This window comes from Strongylocentrotus purpuratus, unplaced genomic scaffold (assembly GCF_000002235.5).
Source record: "Strongylocentrotus purpuratus isolate Spur 01 unplaced genomic scaffold, Spur_5.0 spur5_contig_816, whole genome shotgun sequence".
Taxonomy (NCBI): domain Eukaryota; kingdom Metazoa; phylum Echinodermata; class Echinoidea; order Camarodonta; family Strongylocentrotidae; genus Strongylocentrotus; species Strongylocentrotus purpuratus.
This window is the reverse complement of record NW_022145520.1, coordinates 1,161,499-1,178,350: the sequence shown is the minus strand read 5'-3', so window position 1 is coordinate 1,178,350 and position 16,852 is coordinate 1,161,499. Positions and strand designations below refer to the sequence as shown.

The following is a 16,852-nucleotide window of genomic DNA, read 5'->3' as shown; positions in this document are numbered from 1 at the left end:
TACCCTTGTATTGACTTTTTGTCGTCCCGTTTCAAGTCCATTTTCTACTTATCGGCCTTTGAACGAATCAACTACTTAATTTATACATTTCTGGGGTCATCTGTAAAGTGCAGAATTGCAAAATCAACTGCCGGGGTAATAGTAATAATGTAAGCACTTTGCTGTCAACGTTTATATAACCTTTATAGGTTATAAGAAACAGACATTGTTATTCATTATACATGTCTAGTTATCAAATTGTTATTATTCATTATCTGTAAAAAATAATATTATTGCTCCTATTAATTAATTATCATTATTGTTATCATTATTATCAATATCATCATCATTATCATTGTTATCAATATTGTTAATATTAATTTAATATAATTATTATCATCTTCATCATTATTAGAGTGTCAAAGGTGAGATATGATATGGTATTTCCTATCCTCCATACTATTCCAGGAGTTGCCTTTGCCAATGGAGAGGTGTGGAAAGAGCAACGCCGCTTGCTTATGTCTGTCTTAAAGAAGGCTGATGTTGATGGTATCAGGTAACATAAGTTTTATATATTCAATACCTGATTGCCATTTGCTGTTATTATCATCCTCCATATATCTAATCATGATATATTCTTAAATTTTCATCCTCTGTTTCTGTGTATCAACCCTTCTCTCTATCAGCCCTTCTCTCTATCTTTTCTTTTCACTTTATGTTTAAAAAGGCAGGGTGTTTTACTGACAATATTTTTAGATTTAAGTATACTGCCATCTGCTGCTCACAATGTCCCGATGGGTCGACAGCCATTTCCCACAATGCATCACCAACTGATGACGCGCGTTTGATAATGCTCGGGCAGCGTCTTATTTATTTCGTACCACGGCGAGCCCAGATGGAGCTCGAAAGGTAAACCTGCGCATACGCACTCGCAGAGGAAACCAGCGCATGCGCACGTGGAATCCGATAGGGTTGTTAACAGGGTGATAGTAATTATACAAATCAATCTGTCATCAACTCATCGTCAGCTCAATCGATAAGGACAGCGTGTTACTAATAAAACTTTGGAGTTGACGTGAGGGTTCAAATATCAGTTTTTTTTTGCCTTTATAAATAGTGAGGCAGAGCAATAAATAATCAAAGTCGAATTGTTTGTGACCTCTTTGCAAGCTTTCGTAGCTTGTTATGTATGAAAATGAGTTCATACTGGAATCTGGGCTCGCCGTGGTACGAAAAAATAAGACGCGCTCGGGCACAGGAACCGGAAATAGGTCTATTTACACCTATTTCCAAAATTGCTAGCGTTTTCTGTAAAATACGCTGCCTTCCCCGTCTTCTAAAAGTGAAAGGACAATAACGCCATGCACTGTCAATGGCTGTATTATTCCTTAGTGTTGGGATGATTATTTAGGGAATCATGTTCCCTCATTATCAAAATTGTCATCGATTTGGACGAGTTTGATCTAAGAGTCTGAACATAAATATTCTGCGTATATTTTCTCAATGAATACTCTGATATTTTCTCAACAGCTACGATGATATCATCGTGTCTCAGGCAGAGCGTATGTTGGCAGAATTCGAAAAGACCAACGGCCAGAGCTTCGATCCGAGGGACCTCATACATAAGACTATTGGAAACGTGGTCATGAAGATCCTTACAGGGGTGACATACGACTACGATGATTTGGAATTCTCCCGAGTCATGACGAACACGGTTCGTGTCTTTACCCTGCTCGGTGAAGCGGGAATCCTGGCCTCGATCCCAGCTCTCGCTGCCATCCCGTCTCCTACAAAATGGAAGATCATCAAGGCATGGGAAGAGATCTATGGCTTCCTCAAGGAAATCATTGAAAGACGCAAAGCCAGGTTTGACACGAATCAAAAGGCGACTGACTTCATGGGAAGCTTTGTGAAGGCAATGTGTGCAAAAGGAACAGAGGTATGTCACTTTTCGGACCGCCTTGAATTTTCTTTGGCAACAGAAATAACTTAGAAAGACAATCTGAAAGTGGTCTTTTCACAATTTAGTTGCAAATTGTAAGGTACTGTTAAATAGGTAGTCCTATATTCCTTACATTTACGTAATCTATTTGGTAGAAGATGAATAAAACAAAAACTTAAATGAGGATCCATTCACTCATTTATGGCCAAACTGTTAAAGGTTACATAGGGATGACAGTTATCATAATGGATACATTTGGTACACGGAGTCAACAAACAGCAAAAGCTTATCGAAATGGTATGACATTGTTTGCGCTGGAGCTCGGTCTTTAAAAAAGCTCTACTTAAGAACTTGAATAAATATGTCACTTTATATAATACAGATTGGTCCAGCTTCCTGCGACGAAATCAACCTAATGGTGTCCTCCTTCGACCTGCTTCTTGCAGGATGGGACACGATCTCCACCACCCTTGCCTGGGGCTTGCACACATTGGCTTCCTACCCTGAGGCTCAACGTCGAGTTCATCAAGAAATCAAAGACGTCATCGGCCTTGATCGCCTTCCGCAGTTCTCCGACCACCACAGCATGCCCGTGACGATGGCGACCATCGCTGAGTGCATGCGTTTCCGACCCACCTTAGCGGTGCACATCCCTCACGTGGCTACACAGGATTGCAAGATTGGAGGGTATGACATTCCCAAAGGCGGACAGATCACTCTCAACATGTGGTACCTCGCCCAGAGCCCCAACATCTGGAAAGAGCCGCAAGAGTTCAAACCTGACAGATTCTTGAACGAAGACGGGGAGTTTGATCGGAAAATCGACCCACTATCGTTCGGAACAGGTATCGATAGGGACTTTTAAATTTGCACGACGAGAACGTGGACTGTCACGTGTGACATCCTTTTAAGGCAATGTGACGTCCTTTTAAGGCACTGCCGGGCACTGCCAGTCCCAAAAAGGACGTCACATTGCCCTAAAAGGAAGTCAAACGTGGCAGTCCACGTTCTCGTCGTGCAAATCTAAAAGTCCCTATTGTGCGGGACAGTATGGTTGGCTTGTAATAATGGCGTCCCAATTGGCATTTTCCCGTTTATTTGAAATACATGGCATGTATGTCAAAATAAATTGTAATAGTCATGCTAATAGCTCGCGTAGTATACATTTTTTGCGGGCCAAAATGTCAATATCTAATACACATCTTCATGTATAACTGAGTTGTAGTATTTGATAACGTTGCTAGCTCCAAGTCCTTTAATTATTCCACCTACTCTTTAACCTCGATCTATCGGGAACGTAAATACCCTATGTATCTGCAAGGACGATCCCATGATTCGTAAGGTCACACAGTCCTTCTCCTCCTCGAGTTTAAAGATAAACTTGAGTTCTGGTAAAAAAAAAAAAAAAAAAAAAAAAAATTCTCACAGAATCAAACTAAACTGACACTGAATGTTCAAGATTACAAATAAATGTCATGTGCCGAACAATTTTGGAAGAAAATGTATACTGGCTGAGTTATGAGCATAACAAGGTAAGGAAATCAAGGTAAGCTAGCCCCGACACCATTTGTTTAGTACCATATACATCTTTCTGTGTACAGTGCTTGTTACTTTACCAAGACTGGGCTAAATTTATTATGATTTTGATGACTCCAGAACAGGGGCGGCCGAGCGACTTCCAAAGGGGGGGGGGGGGGGGGGGGCACCAACAAAAAAGGGCACTTTCTGGAAAAAAAATGGGCACCTACAGTGGGAAATCTCGAAGCGAAAATATACAATTTGTTAGACATTGGTATATACCCCTACATTGTGATTACATTATCAGGGATGATTTCAATATTTGTTTCTCTTCATACATATAATATTCCCTTAAGCATCATACTTTACAGTTGGGTGTGATGTCTGAATATGCATTTACGAGCGAGCGAAGCGAGCGAGAAAATTTTAAAGATCTGTGAGGTCGCAGTGCGAAAAATTACATCTTATAAAGAGGAAAAAGCCAATCGTGATGGGGTTATAAGCACATTCTCATAACGGAAGACTGAAAAGACCTTTGATAAGTAACATAATTATATCATCTTTAAATGCGAGCGAGTGCAGCGAGCGAACTTTGGGGGAAATTGCTCTTAGTCGCTTTAAATCGGAGAGGTGTCGTGGTCGAGTGGATAAGTCACCGGACTGTGGATCACAAGGTCCGCGGTTCAAGTCCCGCCGCGGCACTAATGTCCTTTGGCAAGACATTGATCTACATTTGCCACTCTCCACCCAGGTGTTAAAATGGGTACCCGGTAGGATGCGAAAGCTAATGTGGTTTGATTAGCAAGTGGCGCTTGTAAAATGGCGACTGGCTGGAATGCTCCCCAGGGAGTGGAGAATGTGCATACCTTGTGTGCGGGTAAGCCTGAATCCGATGACCGGGGTAATAATAATATGTTGTAAAGCGCTGTGATACACATGTATGTCTGTAAGAGCGCTATATAAATGCCAATATTATTATTATTATTTAAATAAGGGGCACGTTTAATGATTACAAGAAAAGGGGACAATTATCGAAAGGGATAAGACACTTATTAGAAGAAAAAAAAGGAAAGGAGCACGTGTCAAAGTACAAAGGATAATTATAAGAGGTGAAAATGAGGCATTTTTTTCACCTGAAAAGAGGCACTCACCAGTGATGAAAAAGAGTCGTTTACGAAAATGGAAAATGGAAAATAGGCATTTGTTGACGGAAAAGGGGCACCCATCAGATTTTGATAGGGGCATTTATAAGAGGTGAAAAGGGGATAGGTCCCTTATTTGAAAGTAAAAGGGGCACGTATCATTATTAAAAGGGGAATTATCAGAGTTGAAAAGGGGCACTGACCAGATATGAAAAGGGGCACTTATAATAAAGGAAAATGTGCATTTGTTGAATGAAAAGGAGGCACCGTTCAGATTTTTAAAAGAGGCAGTTGTGAGAAGGGGAAGGAGCTCTTTCTTTTAAATGGGAGCACTTATCATAAGGAAAAGGGGCACTTATTAGAAATAAGAGGGGCACATGTTAAAATGAAAGGTGTGCTCATCCGAGTTTTAAAAAGGGGTAGTTTTTAAAAGGATAAGTGGCACTTCTAACAAAGGAAAAAAGGAGAAGTTGTCAAAGTAAAAGGAGCACCTCTCAGTTTTGAATAGGGCAATTATCAGAGGTGAAGGGGGCACTTATTAAAAGTGAAAAGGGGCACTTCTCGTACCTGAAAGAAGGCACTTACTAGAGATTAAAAACTTATTCAAGATAATTTCAAGATTTATAAGAATGGAAAATGGACATTTATTGCAAAGGAAAATGGGAACATGTCGAAGGAAAAGGGGCGCGTGTCAAAATAAAAAGGGCACTCGTCAGAGGTGAAAAGGGGAAAGGGGCACTTTTACTAAGTAATAGGGGCACTTTTCAAAGTAAAGGGGACACCTTTCCTATGTAAAAGGGGCACTTCTTACAAAATAAAAGGGGCACTTTTCCTATGTAAAAAGGGACACTTTTGGGGTATCTGAAAAAGTGGGAGGGGGGGGCACTGTGCCCCCTGCCCCCCTGGAGGGCCGCCTCTGCTCCAGAACCTTGCAGTGCACACCAATACTTACATGCTACATGATCAACTTTTTCTGTTCCATTCCACACCTTTTCTTTCACAATGCAATCGCATTACCAGAACTCACCTTTATCTTTAAAATGTTCCTCTTCCCATCTTGCAGGTCGACGGGTTTGTCCTGGAGAGCCACTGGCAAGAACTGAGATATTCCTCTGCCTCACGTACCTTCTCCAGCGTTTTACCTTCAGTTTGTCCGAGGGCACCCTGAAGAATCTACCAACCCATTTCAGTCTTACCAATCAACCGAAAGCTTACCAGATTCACGCTGTCAAGATCGCGTAAGGCTGCCAGCAAAGTCCAGAGGTACCCGGAAAAGGCTTTTTATTGGCATCCTGTTACCGTCCTAGCCAGGGGCGGTATCCTGACATTCATTTCATCTTAGATAAAATCTGAGATTTGAGCTCAGTGACATAATGTACCCTTCAAACTTTTTTTTGAATCTCTAATCTGAGAACTACTTTATCTTGATTTTATCTCACTGAGACATTTGTGATGCGACATCCAGTAAGAAATGCTGTTTTATTTTTCTCTCTTCATATTTAGCCATTTGACAGGTTTTACCGTATGATGGATACGTCACTGAGAGAGGATGTCACTGTCCTAGGAGTAGGTAACATTGCTTATCAAACCTTCCGCACTTATATCGCACGTTATGCCCATGCTGTAAAGGTTTACAGAATAATTAAGTAGATATTACACATGTACAATGTACAAAGTACAATGTGTTGTACATACAATCGCATAGAGTATGATAACACAAAGTACAGCGTGAACACATAAAACGGAAACATTGTTTAAGCCCCGATTGCTGACATGTATAATAATGGTATGATAGGTGAGAACATTTTCATTGATTTGATAGGCTGCTAAACAAAATGCGATCACGAATGAACACTGGCCATTTCTAGAGAAAAAAAAGCATGTTAAATTGCCTAAGCCCACGTTTGAGATGAACTGTATATTATAAAGTTGCTTTCTTCATCTATAAATGCATTTGGAATGGGGAGTCTTCATCCGGGCCTCGGTTTGACTTTTTTCTTCATCATTTGGCAACACAGTCATTATACTAAAACATACACTGAGGGCTTGATATTTATGGAATTTCTGTGTAAACCAGTTATCAAATCCAACGGCATTTTATGTACATGTAATTTTGATATTCATAATTGACTATTTGCAGTGCTAAAACTTTTCTTCTTTTTCATTAATTTCTGTTAGAGCATGTTCATTCAACCGTCAACGTAGAAATATCATAAAGACCTATTTACCAACTTTAAATATGCAGTGTAAAACTGGATCTGCATGAAGACAATTGTCTAAAAATGCTCTTTGATATTAAAAAAGAGGAACTGCTATTGTGCTTAATTTAATGTTTTTACTAAATCTTCTTTCTTATGGTTGCATAAAACTTAGGAATTTTTTGAGGCATGCCCGCATACATGATACAGGAATTGCTTCATCTTACCTAAAGTAGTATGTAATGCAACAAGCATCATACTGTATATTGTGTTGGTAATGTTTAGGGATTACGTCCTTCATCATGGATGTATTGTTACAATTTTCAGTCGGTGTTGTCAACAAATTTATAAACGTTGAAATGTAAGAACCCTTTTCAGCTTTCATTAAACAAAAATCTTACGAAACTGTTTAACATTACAGGGCTAAGTCACTCTTGTCATCAAATTTTGAAATGACATAAGTTTGTGAATCTTTCACTTGACGTTAGAGGTGTCTTGGTCGAGTGGATCTGTCACCGGAATCTGGATCACATGGCGGTTCGAGTTCCGCCGCTACAAACACAATGGCCCGAATTCACAAAGGATTTTTGTCGACAAACCTTGGTTTTCGTACGTCATATGACGTGTTTTTACGCAAATTTTACAAACCTGGTTTGTTAAGAACAAAAGGAGGTTTGGTAAAAACATAAGGAGGTTTGTCGACAAACCTCATTTGTGAATTCGGGCCCATACGGACAAACAAACAAACTTACACAATACGATCTAAGAAATGAGAAAAAAATCTTGTCAGAATCCCAAATTCGAAAGAGATAAGAATCCCTTCACTTGATAATCAATTTTCCAAAACTTACCTCACCTGTTTCTGAGAATGGCATGACAATGACTGCCATATCTCATGACAAGTTTATGTAATCCTGCTATTAAATAAAACATAAACATGTACAAATGTAAGCTAGGGAATGGCTAGATACACTAGGCTAAATAAAAGCAATCTTTCATTTTGCTATTTTTTCCAATCCGTCTTCACCTGTCTTTTCAAACACAATCACACCCACACAAACATATATATATATATATATATATATATATATATACAAACATCAGTATTCCCACGCATCATTACATATTTTTGTTCACTTACATTTGCCCTCTTGAACCGTACTCTGACAACACAGCAATTATAATGTTAGGCATCGATACAGTAACAAGCCTTTCAACAGCGAATATGCAATCTAAAAGCATTTAATTCATTCACATCATTAGAGATATTTTATTTATATGAGAACTATCCATCATTCTTAAATGTGATATTCCTCAACAAACATAAGCGAGGATGACTTGTATTTCATGACGAGGAAAGTTATGGCCTGCATATTATCGTATCCTTGTTTGCTTTCTGTTTTAAATATCCATTCGCTCCGAATATCCATGTATCCTGAAAAGCAAATCTGTTAGCGGTCACTCTCTCTCAAATATTGAATTTTCTGGAAGTGATGTGTTCCTAAGTTCATACAAACTGTAAATTGATCACGTAAATGTGTCGATGTTTTTAATACATTTTAGCAGATTCTGGAAATGGGTTTGACCAAAGGGCCGATGCGATGAATATTTCATATATTTTGTTAATAATTCATTTTAGAGCTTTCATTTGAGAAAACAAGGTGTTGACGATCCAAAATTATTGTGATAGATATAATCATTCCAGTTATAATTGTAAAAAGCATTATGATAAGCATTGTCAAACAAGTACCTCTGCTGATTGATAATAATAATTTTGAAACGCGTTTTTCTTGGATAGATTAGTTTAGCAAAGAATTGTCATATTTCCAATTTCATATTCCTTTTCTATTCTTAATCTTTAAATAAAAAGAAATGCATGTAGCCTTTATCCGTCGTCATCCTTATTATTTTGTTTCGTTCAATATTCCTATTTTTGTCTGGTATACGAATTTACGAATGAAAGTGAATCGATATATGTTTTGTTCACGCTTATATCAACACGAAATTGAATAAGATTAAATGTAATCAATTCAACCGAATCATATCAGCGTCTGTGAAATATAAAGGGAGAGAGACACTATGTAAAAGAGAGATACGAAGATGTAGAGAAAAAATTCGTGAGAGAGGGCCAAAAAGACAGAGAGATATATTTAAATATAATGATAGATGAGAGAGATAGAGATAGAGATTGATAGAGAGAGAGAGAGAGAGAGAGAGTGTGTGTGTGTATGTGTGTGTGTGTGTGCGTGTTTGTGTGGGTGCGCGCGTGTGTGTTCGTGTTCGTGTGCGGGAGATGTGCAGGTTGGTACATCTTTTCGGCACATTTTTGTTGTCGAGGCAAATTGGTTTTCAACACCGGTAATCATGCGCTAGTTGCTGAACAATCAACTTGATTGCCAATTTTAGCTCTTGATGAATTTTAGCTCAATATGATGAACAGTGTGCAATGTACCATCAATCATTCTCAAAGCGACTTTCTATTTTAGGGTCCTGGTTTTAGCCCCCAACTCGTTCAATTAGATGATAGGATTTTTATGAACATAATGATAGTATTTTGAATCTAAATGAAATTTGCATTATATCAAGGACATGCTACGAAGGTTTCCAGGTAACATTTTACATACGTATTGATAACCAAAGAAAAAATCAATTATTACTATACCACTTTGTTTTCACAAACGAATATTTTTATATGACCTCAAAGAACCGATTCTCTGAATCGATCTGCATGACTGCTGCACAGAAGGTGTCGTTTCGGTTGCATTATCACCTGCGCTTATCGTGCCAATGAATCTATACTTAAAGATGAAGTTGAGTTCTGGTCATGCGATTGCATTGTGAAAGACATGGTGTGGAATCGACCAGAAAAGGTTAATCATCTAGCATATAAGAATGTGTGTGTATTGCAAGTTTCTGGAATCATCAAAATGATAAGAAATTTGGCCAAGTCTTGGTAGAATTTGTAGAATTTTATTGACTCTTTGACCCCCTCTCGGGGTATGAGAGTACAAACAAACATGAAAGTATAAATAACAATGCATGACTTATGAATACAATTCACATACATTATACATAGATAATGACACAAAGATAAAAACGATAATAGGTATAGTAGTGTATGAAAGTACAAACATGAACAATGAACCAGCTAGTAAACACAAATTATATATACATGTATATGTACATGTACATTGAATGTAGATAGTGACAAACTGACAATAATAAAAGGATAAGTATAATGCAGTCTATTAACAAGCTAAATAGTAAACAAAGTAGGCTGTTTCACTATCCTACCGCTACGAGTACGTGTAAGTTCAGCTCTAATTGTACTTCTTGAAATGCTTGAACTATCTTCTTTCTCTGTTTTTTGATTAAATTTCAACATAATAAGGCGGGTAAATCTCGCTAAATTCTTCAACTGAGAAGTGCTTCTAGTATTAAAAAGTTCTGTCATGTGCATAGCACTTGGGAGCTTAGACTTACAACACTTTTTTAATAAATATAAACATCTCTCTTTTTGAAAAAACTGACAAACAAAAATATAGTGAAATTCATCTCCTATATCAGTGGACAGTGGTAAAGTTACAAACACTGTACACAGAAAGATTTATATGGGACTACACGAACACGTGACGTAAAAATCCTACCCTGAAGTTTTACGATGTTACATGACATATATTTAGAATATGAAGGCATTTGAAGAGCCATGCTTTTCAGGGAACATGTCTGATCTGATGTTCTTCCACACTTGCATAATAAGAATGATAACGCTCACAAATTATTTTTCTCCTCTTCCCGGAACTCAACCTTCTCTTTAATCGTGGAGGTGTCGTGGTATAGTGATCCACTCACTTCACTCTCAATCCAAGAGTTGAGGGTTCGAATCCCAGTCCGGCACTATGTTAAACGTCATATGGAAAGACATTAATTAACAGTTCACACTCTCTACCCAAGTGTTGGACGGGTCCTCGGTTCGACGGCTCGCATCATCAGTTCGATCAAGCACATTCTGGCTCTGCGTGTCGCATCGTACTGGAAATGAAAACACAGTGATCAGTTAACACATTGCGTTGAATTAGCGCGGGTAATAATGCAATAGTTGACACTTGTCTGTTTTAAAAAAAAAATAGTTTGTCGCTCGCCTATTTGCAGAGAGAGTAATGCTGCTGTTTATTTAGGGAGATGAATCGAGAAGATTGAAACATTTGTTAGATTATACACGTCCGTCTATTCCGGCTTTGTCTGTTTTTGTATAGTTTGTCGCTCGCCTAATGGCAGAGATAGTAATGCTGCTGTGTTTGTTTAGGGATATGAATCGAGAAGATTGAATATTTGTCACATTATTCATGGCCGTATATTCCTTTGGAGAATGAGATTGAATTCATGTAGCAAATGTGAAACAGCCATTACTTTGGTTTCCTTTTTAAACAGTGTTTCAAATGCCATCTATTAAAATGAATTTTAGCATAAATAAGAGCTAGTTACATTAGTATAAAAAAATCTCTTAGAATAAATTAATCTAACAATTATACGCATGGTGCCTTCATTTTAACGTGTCTATATTTTAAACTAGGCAGATAATTTCATGCATTGAATTATAGAGGGAGGAGGGCACATTTCATTTTAAGATTGATCTCTTTATAGCTCGTTGCACACGAAGCGTCACTTACATTGCGCTATTAACTGCGTTAATGGAATCTGAGACGACAGTTGGCTCTAATTACGCCATCAAATATTGAACACGATATATAGACTTTTCATGTTTTTCTATCACTGTTGAAATAAAAAAAAACCACACAAACTGTCAGTAGGGACTTTTAGATTTACACGACGAGAACGTAGACTGCCGTGTGTGACATTGTGTTAAGGCACTGGGCCGTGCCCGGCAGTGCCTTAAAATTACGTCACATTACCTTAATAGGATGTCACACGTGGCGGTCCATATTCTCGTCGTGTAAATCTAAAAGTCCCTAGTATCGAATGTAGCGTCTCAGACTCCATTAACGCAGTTCATAGCGCAATTTACTCCATTAACGCAGCAGTATCGCATGAAGCGTCAAATATCGCATTAGTTGCGGACGCCGTCTCACGTCAGGCAAAACGACGCCTGCTTTTACATCGGGAATTATTAGGGATTTTGAGATTTGCACGACGAGAACATGGACTGCCACGTGTGACATCCTTTTAAGGCACTGCCGGGCACTACCAGTGCCTTAAAAGGACGTCACATTGCCTTAAAAGGATGTCGCATGTAGCAATCCACGTTCTCAACGTTGATCTAAAGTTCCTATTCTCTTAGAGGGATCGTTTAACATTGTTAAATCTGAGATACACGGTCCTACATGTTACCAATGTCTGTGAGATGGTGTAATATTGAAGCTCTAAAAAAAATCGCGCTTCAAAATGATCAAGAAATGCCTCAAAAAAGTAAAAATCTTTGAGTGACCGGTTTTACCATACTCATTTCCCCAATAGACTGTAGTGTTATGAAAACCGTTCGGCGAACGGTTTTCAAAATTTGTAATTCCAATCATTAATATCTTGATAATCAGACAGGCGATCGGCTTGTAAAAGTTATGGAGTTCCTGACTGACATAAAGGTTTATAATTATCATTGCAGCATGAGCTAAATCAAGGATCATTTTTAAAGGTTCTAAGACAAAGTTACCGGATCCCTTTAACTTGCCTTTGTAATGCAAGTTAAGTTCATTCAATCACATTACTAATTAAAACCAATATATAGATGAAAGAGTTTGAATAGACTAAAGCCTACTTTGGTTATAAATAACCCTGATTAGACACAGAGAGAGGAGATAAATTTAGGGGTGAGGCGGAGTCATAATGTTTTATTTTTGTCTCAGTCTCTCAGGTCTCAGTACATCAATTTTCGAAACTAATCTCCTAAATTGGTTTCGGTATATGGTTCTCGCTATTAGCCCCAACGCTAAATTTGTCCGCAACAACTTAACTTGAAATTATTATTCCTCTATGAATGCATGCTCGTATAATTGGGTTCACTAACATCAAATACTGTTTGGGGAAACATGTCACTGGTATTCAACACGGGGTAACTCGATTTTCCTTAAGGTTAATTTTCCCACAGGTTCGTAATTCCAAAAGTTTATAATTTCGAAAGTTTATTTTTTCCGAACGCTTATTTTCCCGAAGATTCGTTTATCCGAAGTTTCATTTTTCCAAAGGTTCATAATTCCGAATGTTAATGATGCCGAAAAACAAAACTTCCACACCAGTGCGTTCATAATTCACAAAATGAAATAGGGTTGATAATTCCGAACATTTTGATGGTTTACTCTGAAGGTTTGGTCCTCTGAGAGTTCGTAATTCCAAGAATGATATGGAGATATAACTCAGAAGGTTCTTATTTCCCCAAAATTAAATATGGTTCATAATTGCGAGAATAATGAAAAAGGGAACCGTAATGAAAAAGGTTTTTTATAATTCTTGAAAATAGAATAGGGTTAATTTTTCCGAAGGTTCGTGATTATAGAAAAGATACAGAATACAAATCTGTGTAAAAAGGAATTATAAACCTATGGAATCCTTAAAGCTCTTTCATTTTCGGAATCACGAACTCTCTTCGATTTTAGGAATCGATAACTTACAAAATTACTAACCTTCGGTTTATTAACCATAGTGTCCTTTAGTTACGTAATTTAACTGTCTTCATGCACATTTCTAAATACAAATTATTTACCACTATACACATAGAAATTTAAGCTTCCAAACTGAATTGAAGTATACAGGAATAAATCTGATATCAGGTATCATTAATCTTAGGTACGACATAATCAACCTTCCGGTTCCCAAATTGTTAATTTCTGTCACAAAATACTCCCTGACCCCCACCCCTACTCCTCTCCTTGACTTGTTGCAGAGAGCGCGGCTACACAAAATAGTTTTTTTGTGTGAGATAATGAAAAAATGAGTGTCAAATTTGAAAGAACATACAATTTTAATGACAAATTCATCTTCGTTTAATCAAAATCGGTTCAAAGACGGCAGAAATATCCATAAATATAACGATTTCTAATAATTGAACCAGCCGTTGAAGACATGAGATAGCGCCTTATACGTTTCATTCCAATCAATGCCGATGTTGGCTTTTTGGTGGCTTTCTGGTAGTGGTTATAATACGCACAACCAACCGGCCCATGTATTGATATTATTAATTGATTGATTAACAGTCACCGTATTTGTTGAAAGTGGTGCTAAATTGGTATGATCGTATTATTTGCTAAAATTCACACAATTTGGGGTCTAACATTACCTTCATAGCAATTTTAGGTCTTAAAAGGGCACTAGAAAGGTCATAAATAAGATTAAGAGCAATAACCATGCACGTTGAAGGCATTTTCAGTCTGAAACAAGAACTCAAAGTTCCCTGTAATGTTTTAGAGAGATATATTCCTATGTTGCACTTTTCCATCGCATCATGAGCGTGATGGAATACCAGGGGCCCATGGTTGCCATGAAGACATAAGTGACATTTGCACGATCATCAAAATGCCAGTGCTGTCTAAAATGCACCAGCATTTCTAAACAATAATCTTGTACCGTATCATTTACAAATGAACCAGAAGTAATTGATACCTAACATATGTTTTAGTATCACGCACACCTTTCTACGTGAAAGACTGTTTCAACTGATTTCTTAAACATTCATAATGCCTCTATATGGAAAGGAAAATCGCGGTTTAACCACACCCTTTTTGACATTTCAATCAATGTGGTTTTTTTCTTCTTCTAATACATACGCGGGTGTCTATTACTGAAGAAAAAAACGCTGGAAATGAACAAATCCATTCTGCTTCAGTATATGGTGAATACAAAACACAAGACCGATAATATAATTCGATGTCAGAACTTCACCTAATATTACAAACATCATCTTGACGTCGAATAGAAAAATCCGTTGAATTGAAAACAGTTGCTATTAAGAGCTTATAAGCTGTAAAGTTGATAGGCCGTGTTAACGATAAAATAATGAATTATAATATAAAGCAACTGTTTAAACTTTATTAACCTATCCACGCGGTTTACTATCAAGAGAATGGTGGATAATTTTCAGTCCGAAATTAAGGAAAGTTTAATCTATTCATTCATACATCTTAAATATGCTAATTTGATATGGATATGTCTATCCACTTCATGATACATTAAAAAAAAAATCATCAACAACATTGGCAAGGTAATATTTTCAACATAGAAATTGCGCATCATTAAGACTGTGAATAATCAATTTGATTATCAAATCCATTAAACCAATCTTGCTCTTTCAAGGCAACCAGTTGAAAAATGGATATTGAAAATGACCCACGTTTTATTTTTAATGCGAAAAACTCCCTTTTCCCTTCCATACCATATCCCCCCTTTCCCATTCTATCTTCATTACCTACTGCTTGTAACTGTTATCTGCACACCGCTTTGCCATCATCTTTGTATCTTCCATTGTACGCCTTTTCTCTCTATCCCCCCTCAAATTTCCATGACAAAGGTTATTATTCTCGTTTCAAATCTTAATAATCGGCTTTAATGCAAACTAGTTATTTATTTTACAAGATAATTAAAGAAACGTCACACAGTGAAAAATGTAAATGGAATCACACCACATCTCACATTTGTTAATTTGAGCAAGAAATCATACCCTTCACCAAATTTAAAGCTTGCCGACATAAAAACATAGACAATTGATATTCGACAAATTTGTTTTGTTACCGCCTAACAATAACCGAACAACAGCCAACCATTCGCCAATATTTTTACGAGCGTTCGCAAATCATTTTACGGAAATCTTTGATAATCGGACAATCTTCGTACGACATGCATCAACTACCTTGCAAACCATCAGCAACTGATCACCTACCATAAATTCTTGCAAATTTGTTGTCGATTGTCGCAATTTTTTCTATTTTTCAGAAGTTGGCAACCGGTCGTGAGTCTATAATACGAATCTGTAGCCGATGGGATTTTTTATTTGCAAATAGAAGGGGAAAAAGATCGCAAAAAGCTGTCTGTACAGTACACTTTAAAAGTGAAAAGATTTGATAATAGCCTATGTCTGACAAAATCGTTCTGCATTTGCATCACTAATGCGAAGTTCTGAATAGATATCAACGTACCATTGTAATTCATTCCTCTGGATCAGTTAAAGGTCATAAAGATAATTCTAACCATGATTCGTAGTAACAATGGTAGGATAAACATCTGTTACCTCATACCATAATGAGTAAGTTCAATTTAGGGTTTATTATATTTTCATAAGTTGCTTTGACTTTGAAGTGGTACGACCGAGTATATTACATCGCAGCACATTGGATATTGAATCGGCGAGCACGCATTGCTAATACGTACCCACTATCGAGATTTTGAATTCAACAATTATAATGCGATTGCGAAGCATACACTGATTGAATTCACCAGATAGGTACAGTATGTATTCTCCACCCGTACGTGTTATCATTTAAGATGACAGTGTGTAAGCTGCTGAGGATTGTGCCAGTGGGAACTTTGGTGTACATTAACGCCAAAGCATTGACAGGGAGCGAACGGTTTAGTTTGCGTTAGGGTTCATGCTCAAACACATCTACATCTCTGCGTCACGCAAGTCGTATAATTGTCGTCGTTGCGGAAATAATAACTTGCAATCCGCAAAGCTGCCATCAGTGGTTTGCTGAGTGTCGGAGAGTTGGATGCAAGGAGAAGCTGGTAGACCATCCAAAAACTGATTTCTGTCATTCTGTCACTGGTGACTTGACAAGCAAACCTGCTCTTCAGTCCTCTTCAGAAAGACATCATTGATTCACTGTTACCACATCTGATGCACCTGTGAGCTTTTCAATGTAACTTTGCACTTGGAAGGAATGCGGAAATAATAATTTTATTTTGTAAGAAGCTACTTGAACCTTTAACGTCATAGGCGAACAAGGGAAACTACACAAAACAACGACGCCTTTGGTGTAGATCAGAACTTCATCGCCTGAATGCTTTAGAAGTTGGACACCCGCTTTCAGGCATTTTATAGGATCAGAACTGTGAATACTTCGTTTGCAAAC

The 16,852-nt window shown here is 37.6% G+C and overlaps 1 protein-coding gene across 1 annotated transcript; it reads left to right on the top strand.

The window, feature by feature from the left end:
• The first annotated feature begins 1,427 nt into the window (after positions 1-1,427).
• Positions 1,428-6,044, top strand: LOC115921531 (cytochrome P450 2D17-like). Its single transcript, XM_030979020.1, has 3 exons — positions 1,428-1,918; positions 2,304-2,766; positions 5,645-6,044. The coding sequence occupies exons 1-3, from the start codon at positions 1,544-1,546 to the stop codon at positions 5,821-5,823; spliced, it is 1,017 nt and encodes a 338-aa protein (XP_030834880.1). The 5' UTR covers positions 1,428-1,543; the 3' UTR covers positions 5,824-6,044.
• The last annotated feature ends 10,808 nt before the right edge of the window (positions 6,045-16,852 follow it).

Bases quoted from the DNA above. Each gene is read 5' to 3' on its own strand.
- LOC115921531 (XM_030979020.1), top strand. From the start codon at position 1,544: ATGTTGGCAGAATTCGAAAAGACCAACGGCCAGAGCTTCGATCCGAGG. The intron at 1,919-2,303 runs GTATGTCACTTT...TATATAATACAG, and splicing joins TGTGTGCAAAAGGAACAGAG to ATTGGTCCAGCTTCCTGCGA. The intron at 2,767-5,644 runs GTATCGATAGGG...CCCATCTTGCAG, and splicing joins CCCACTATCGTTCGGAACAG to GTCGACGGGTTTGTCCTGGA.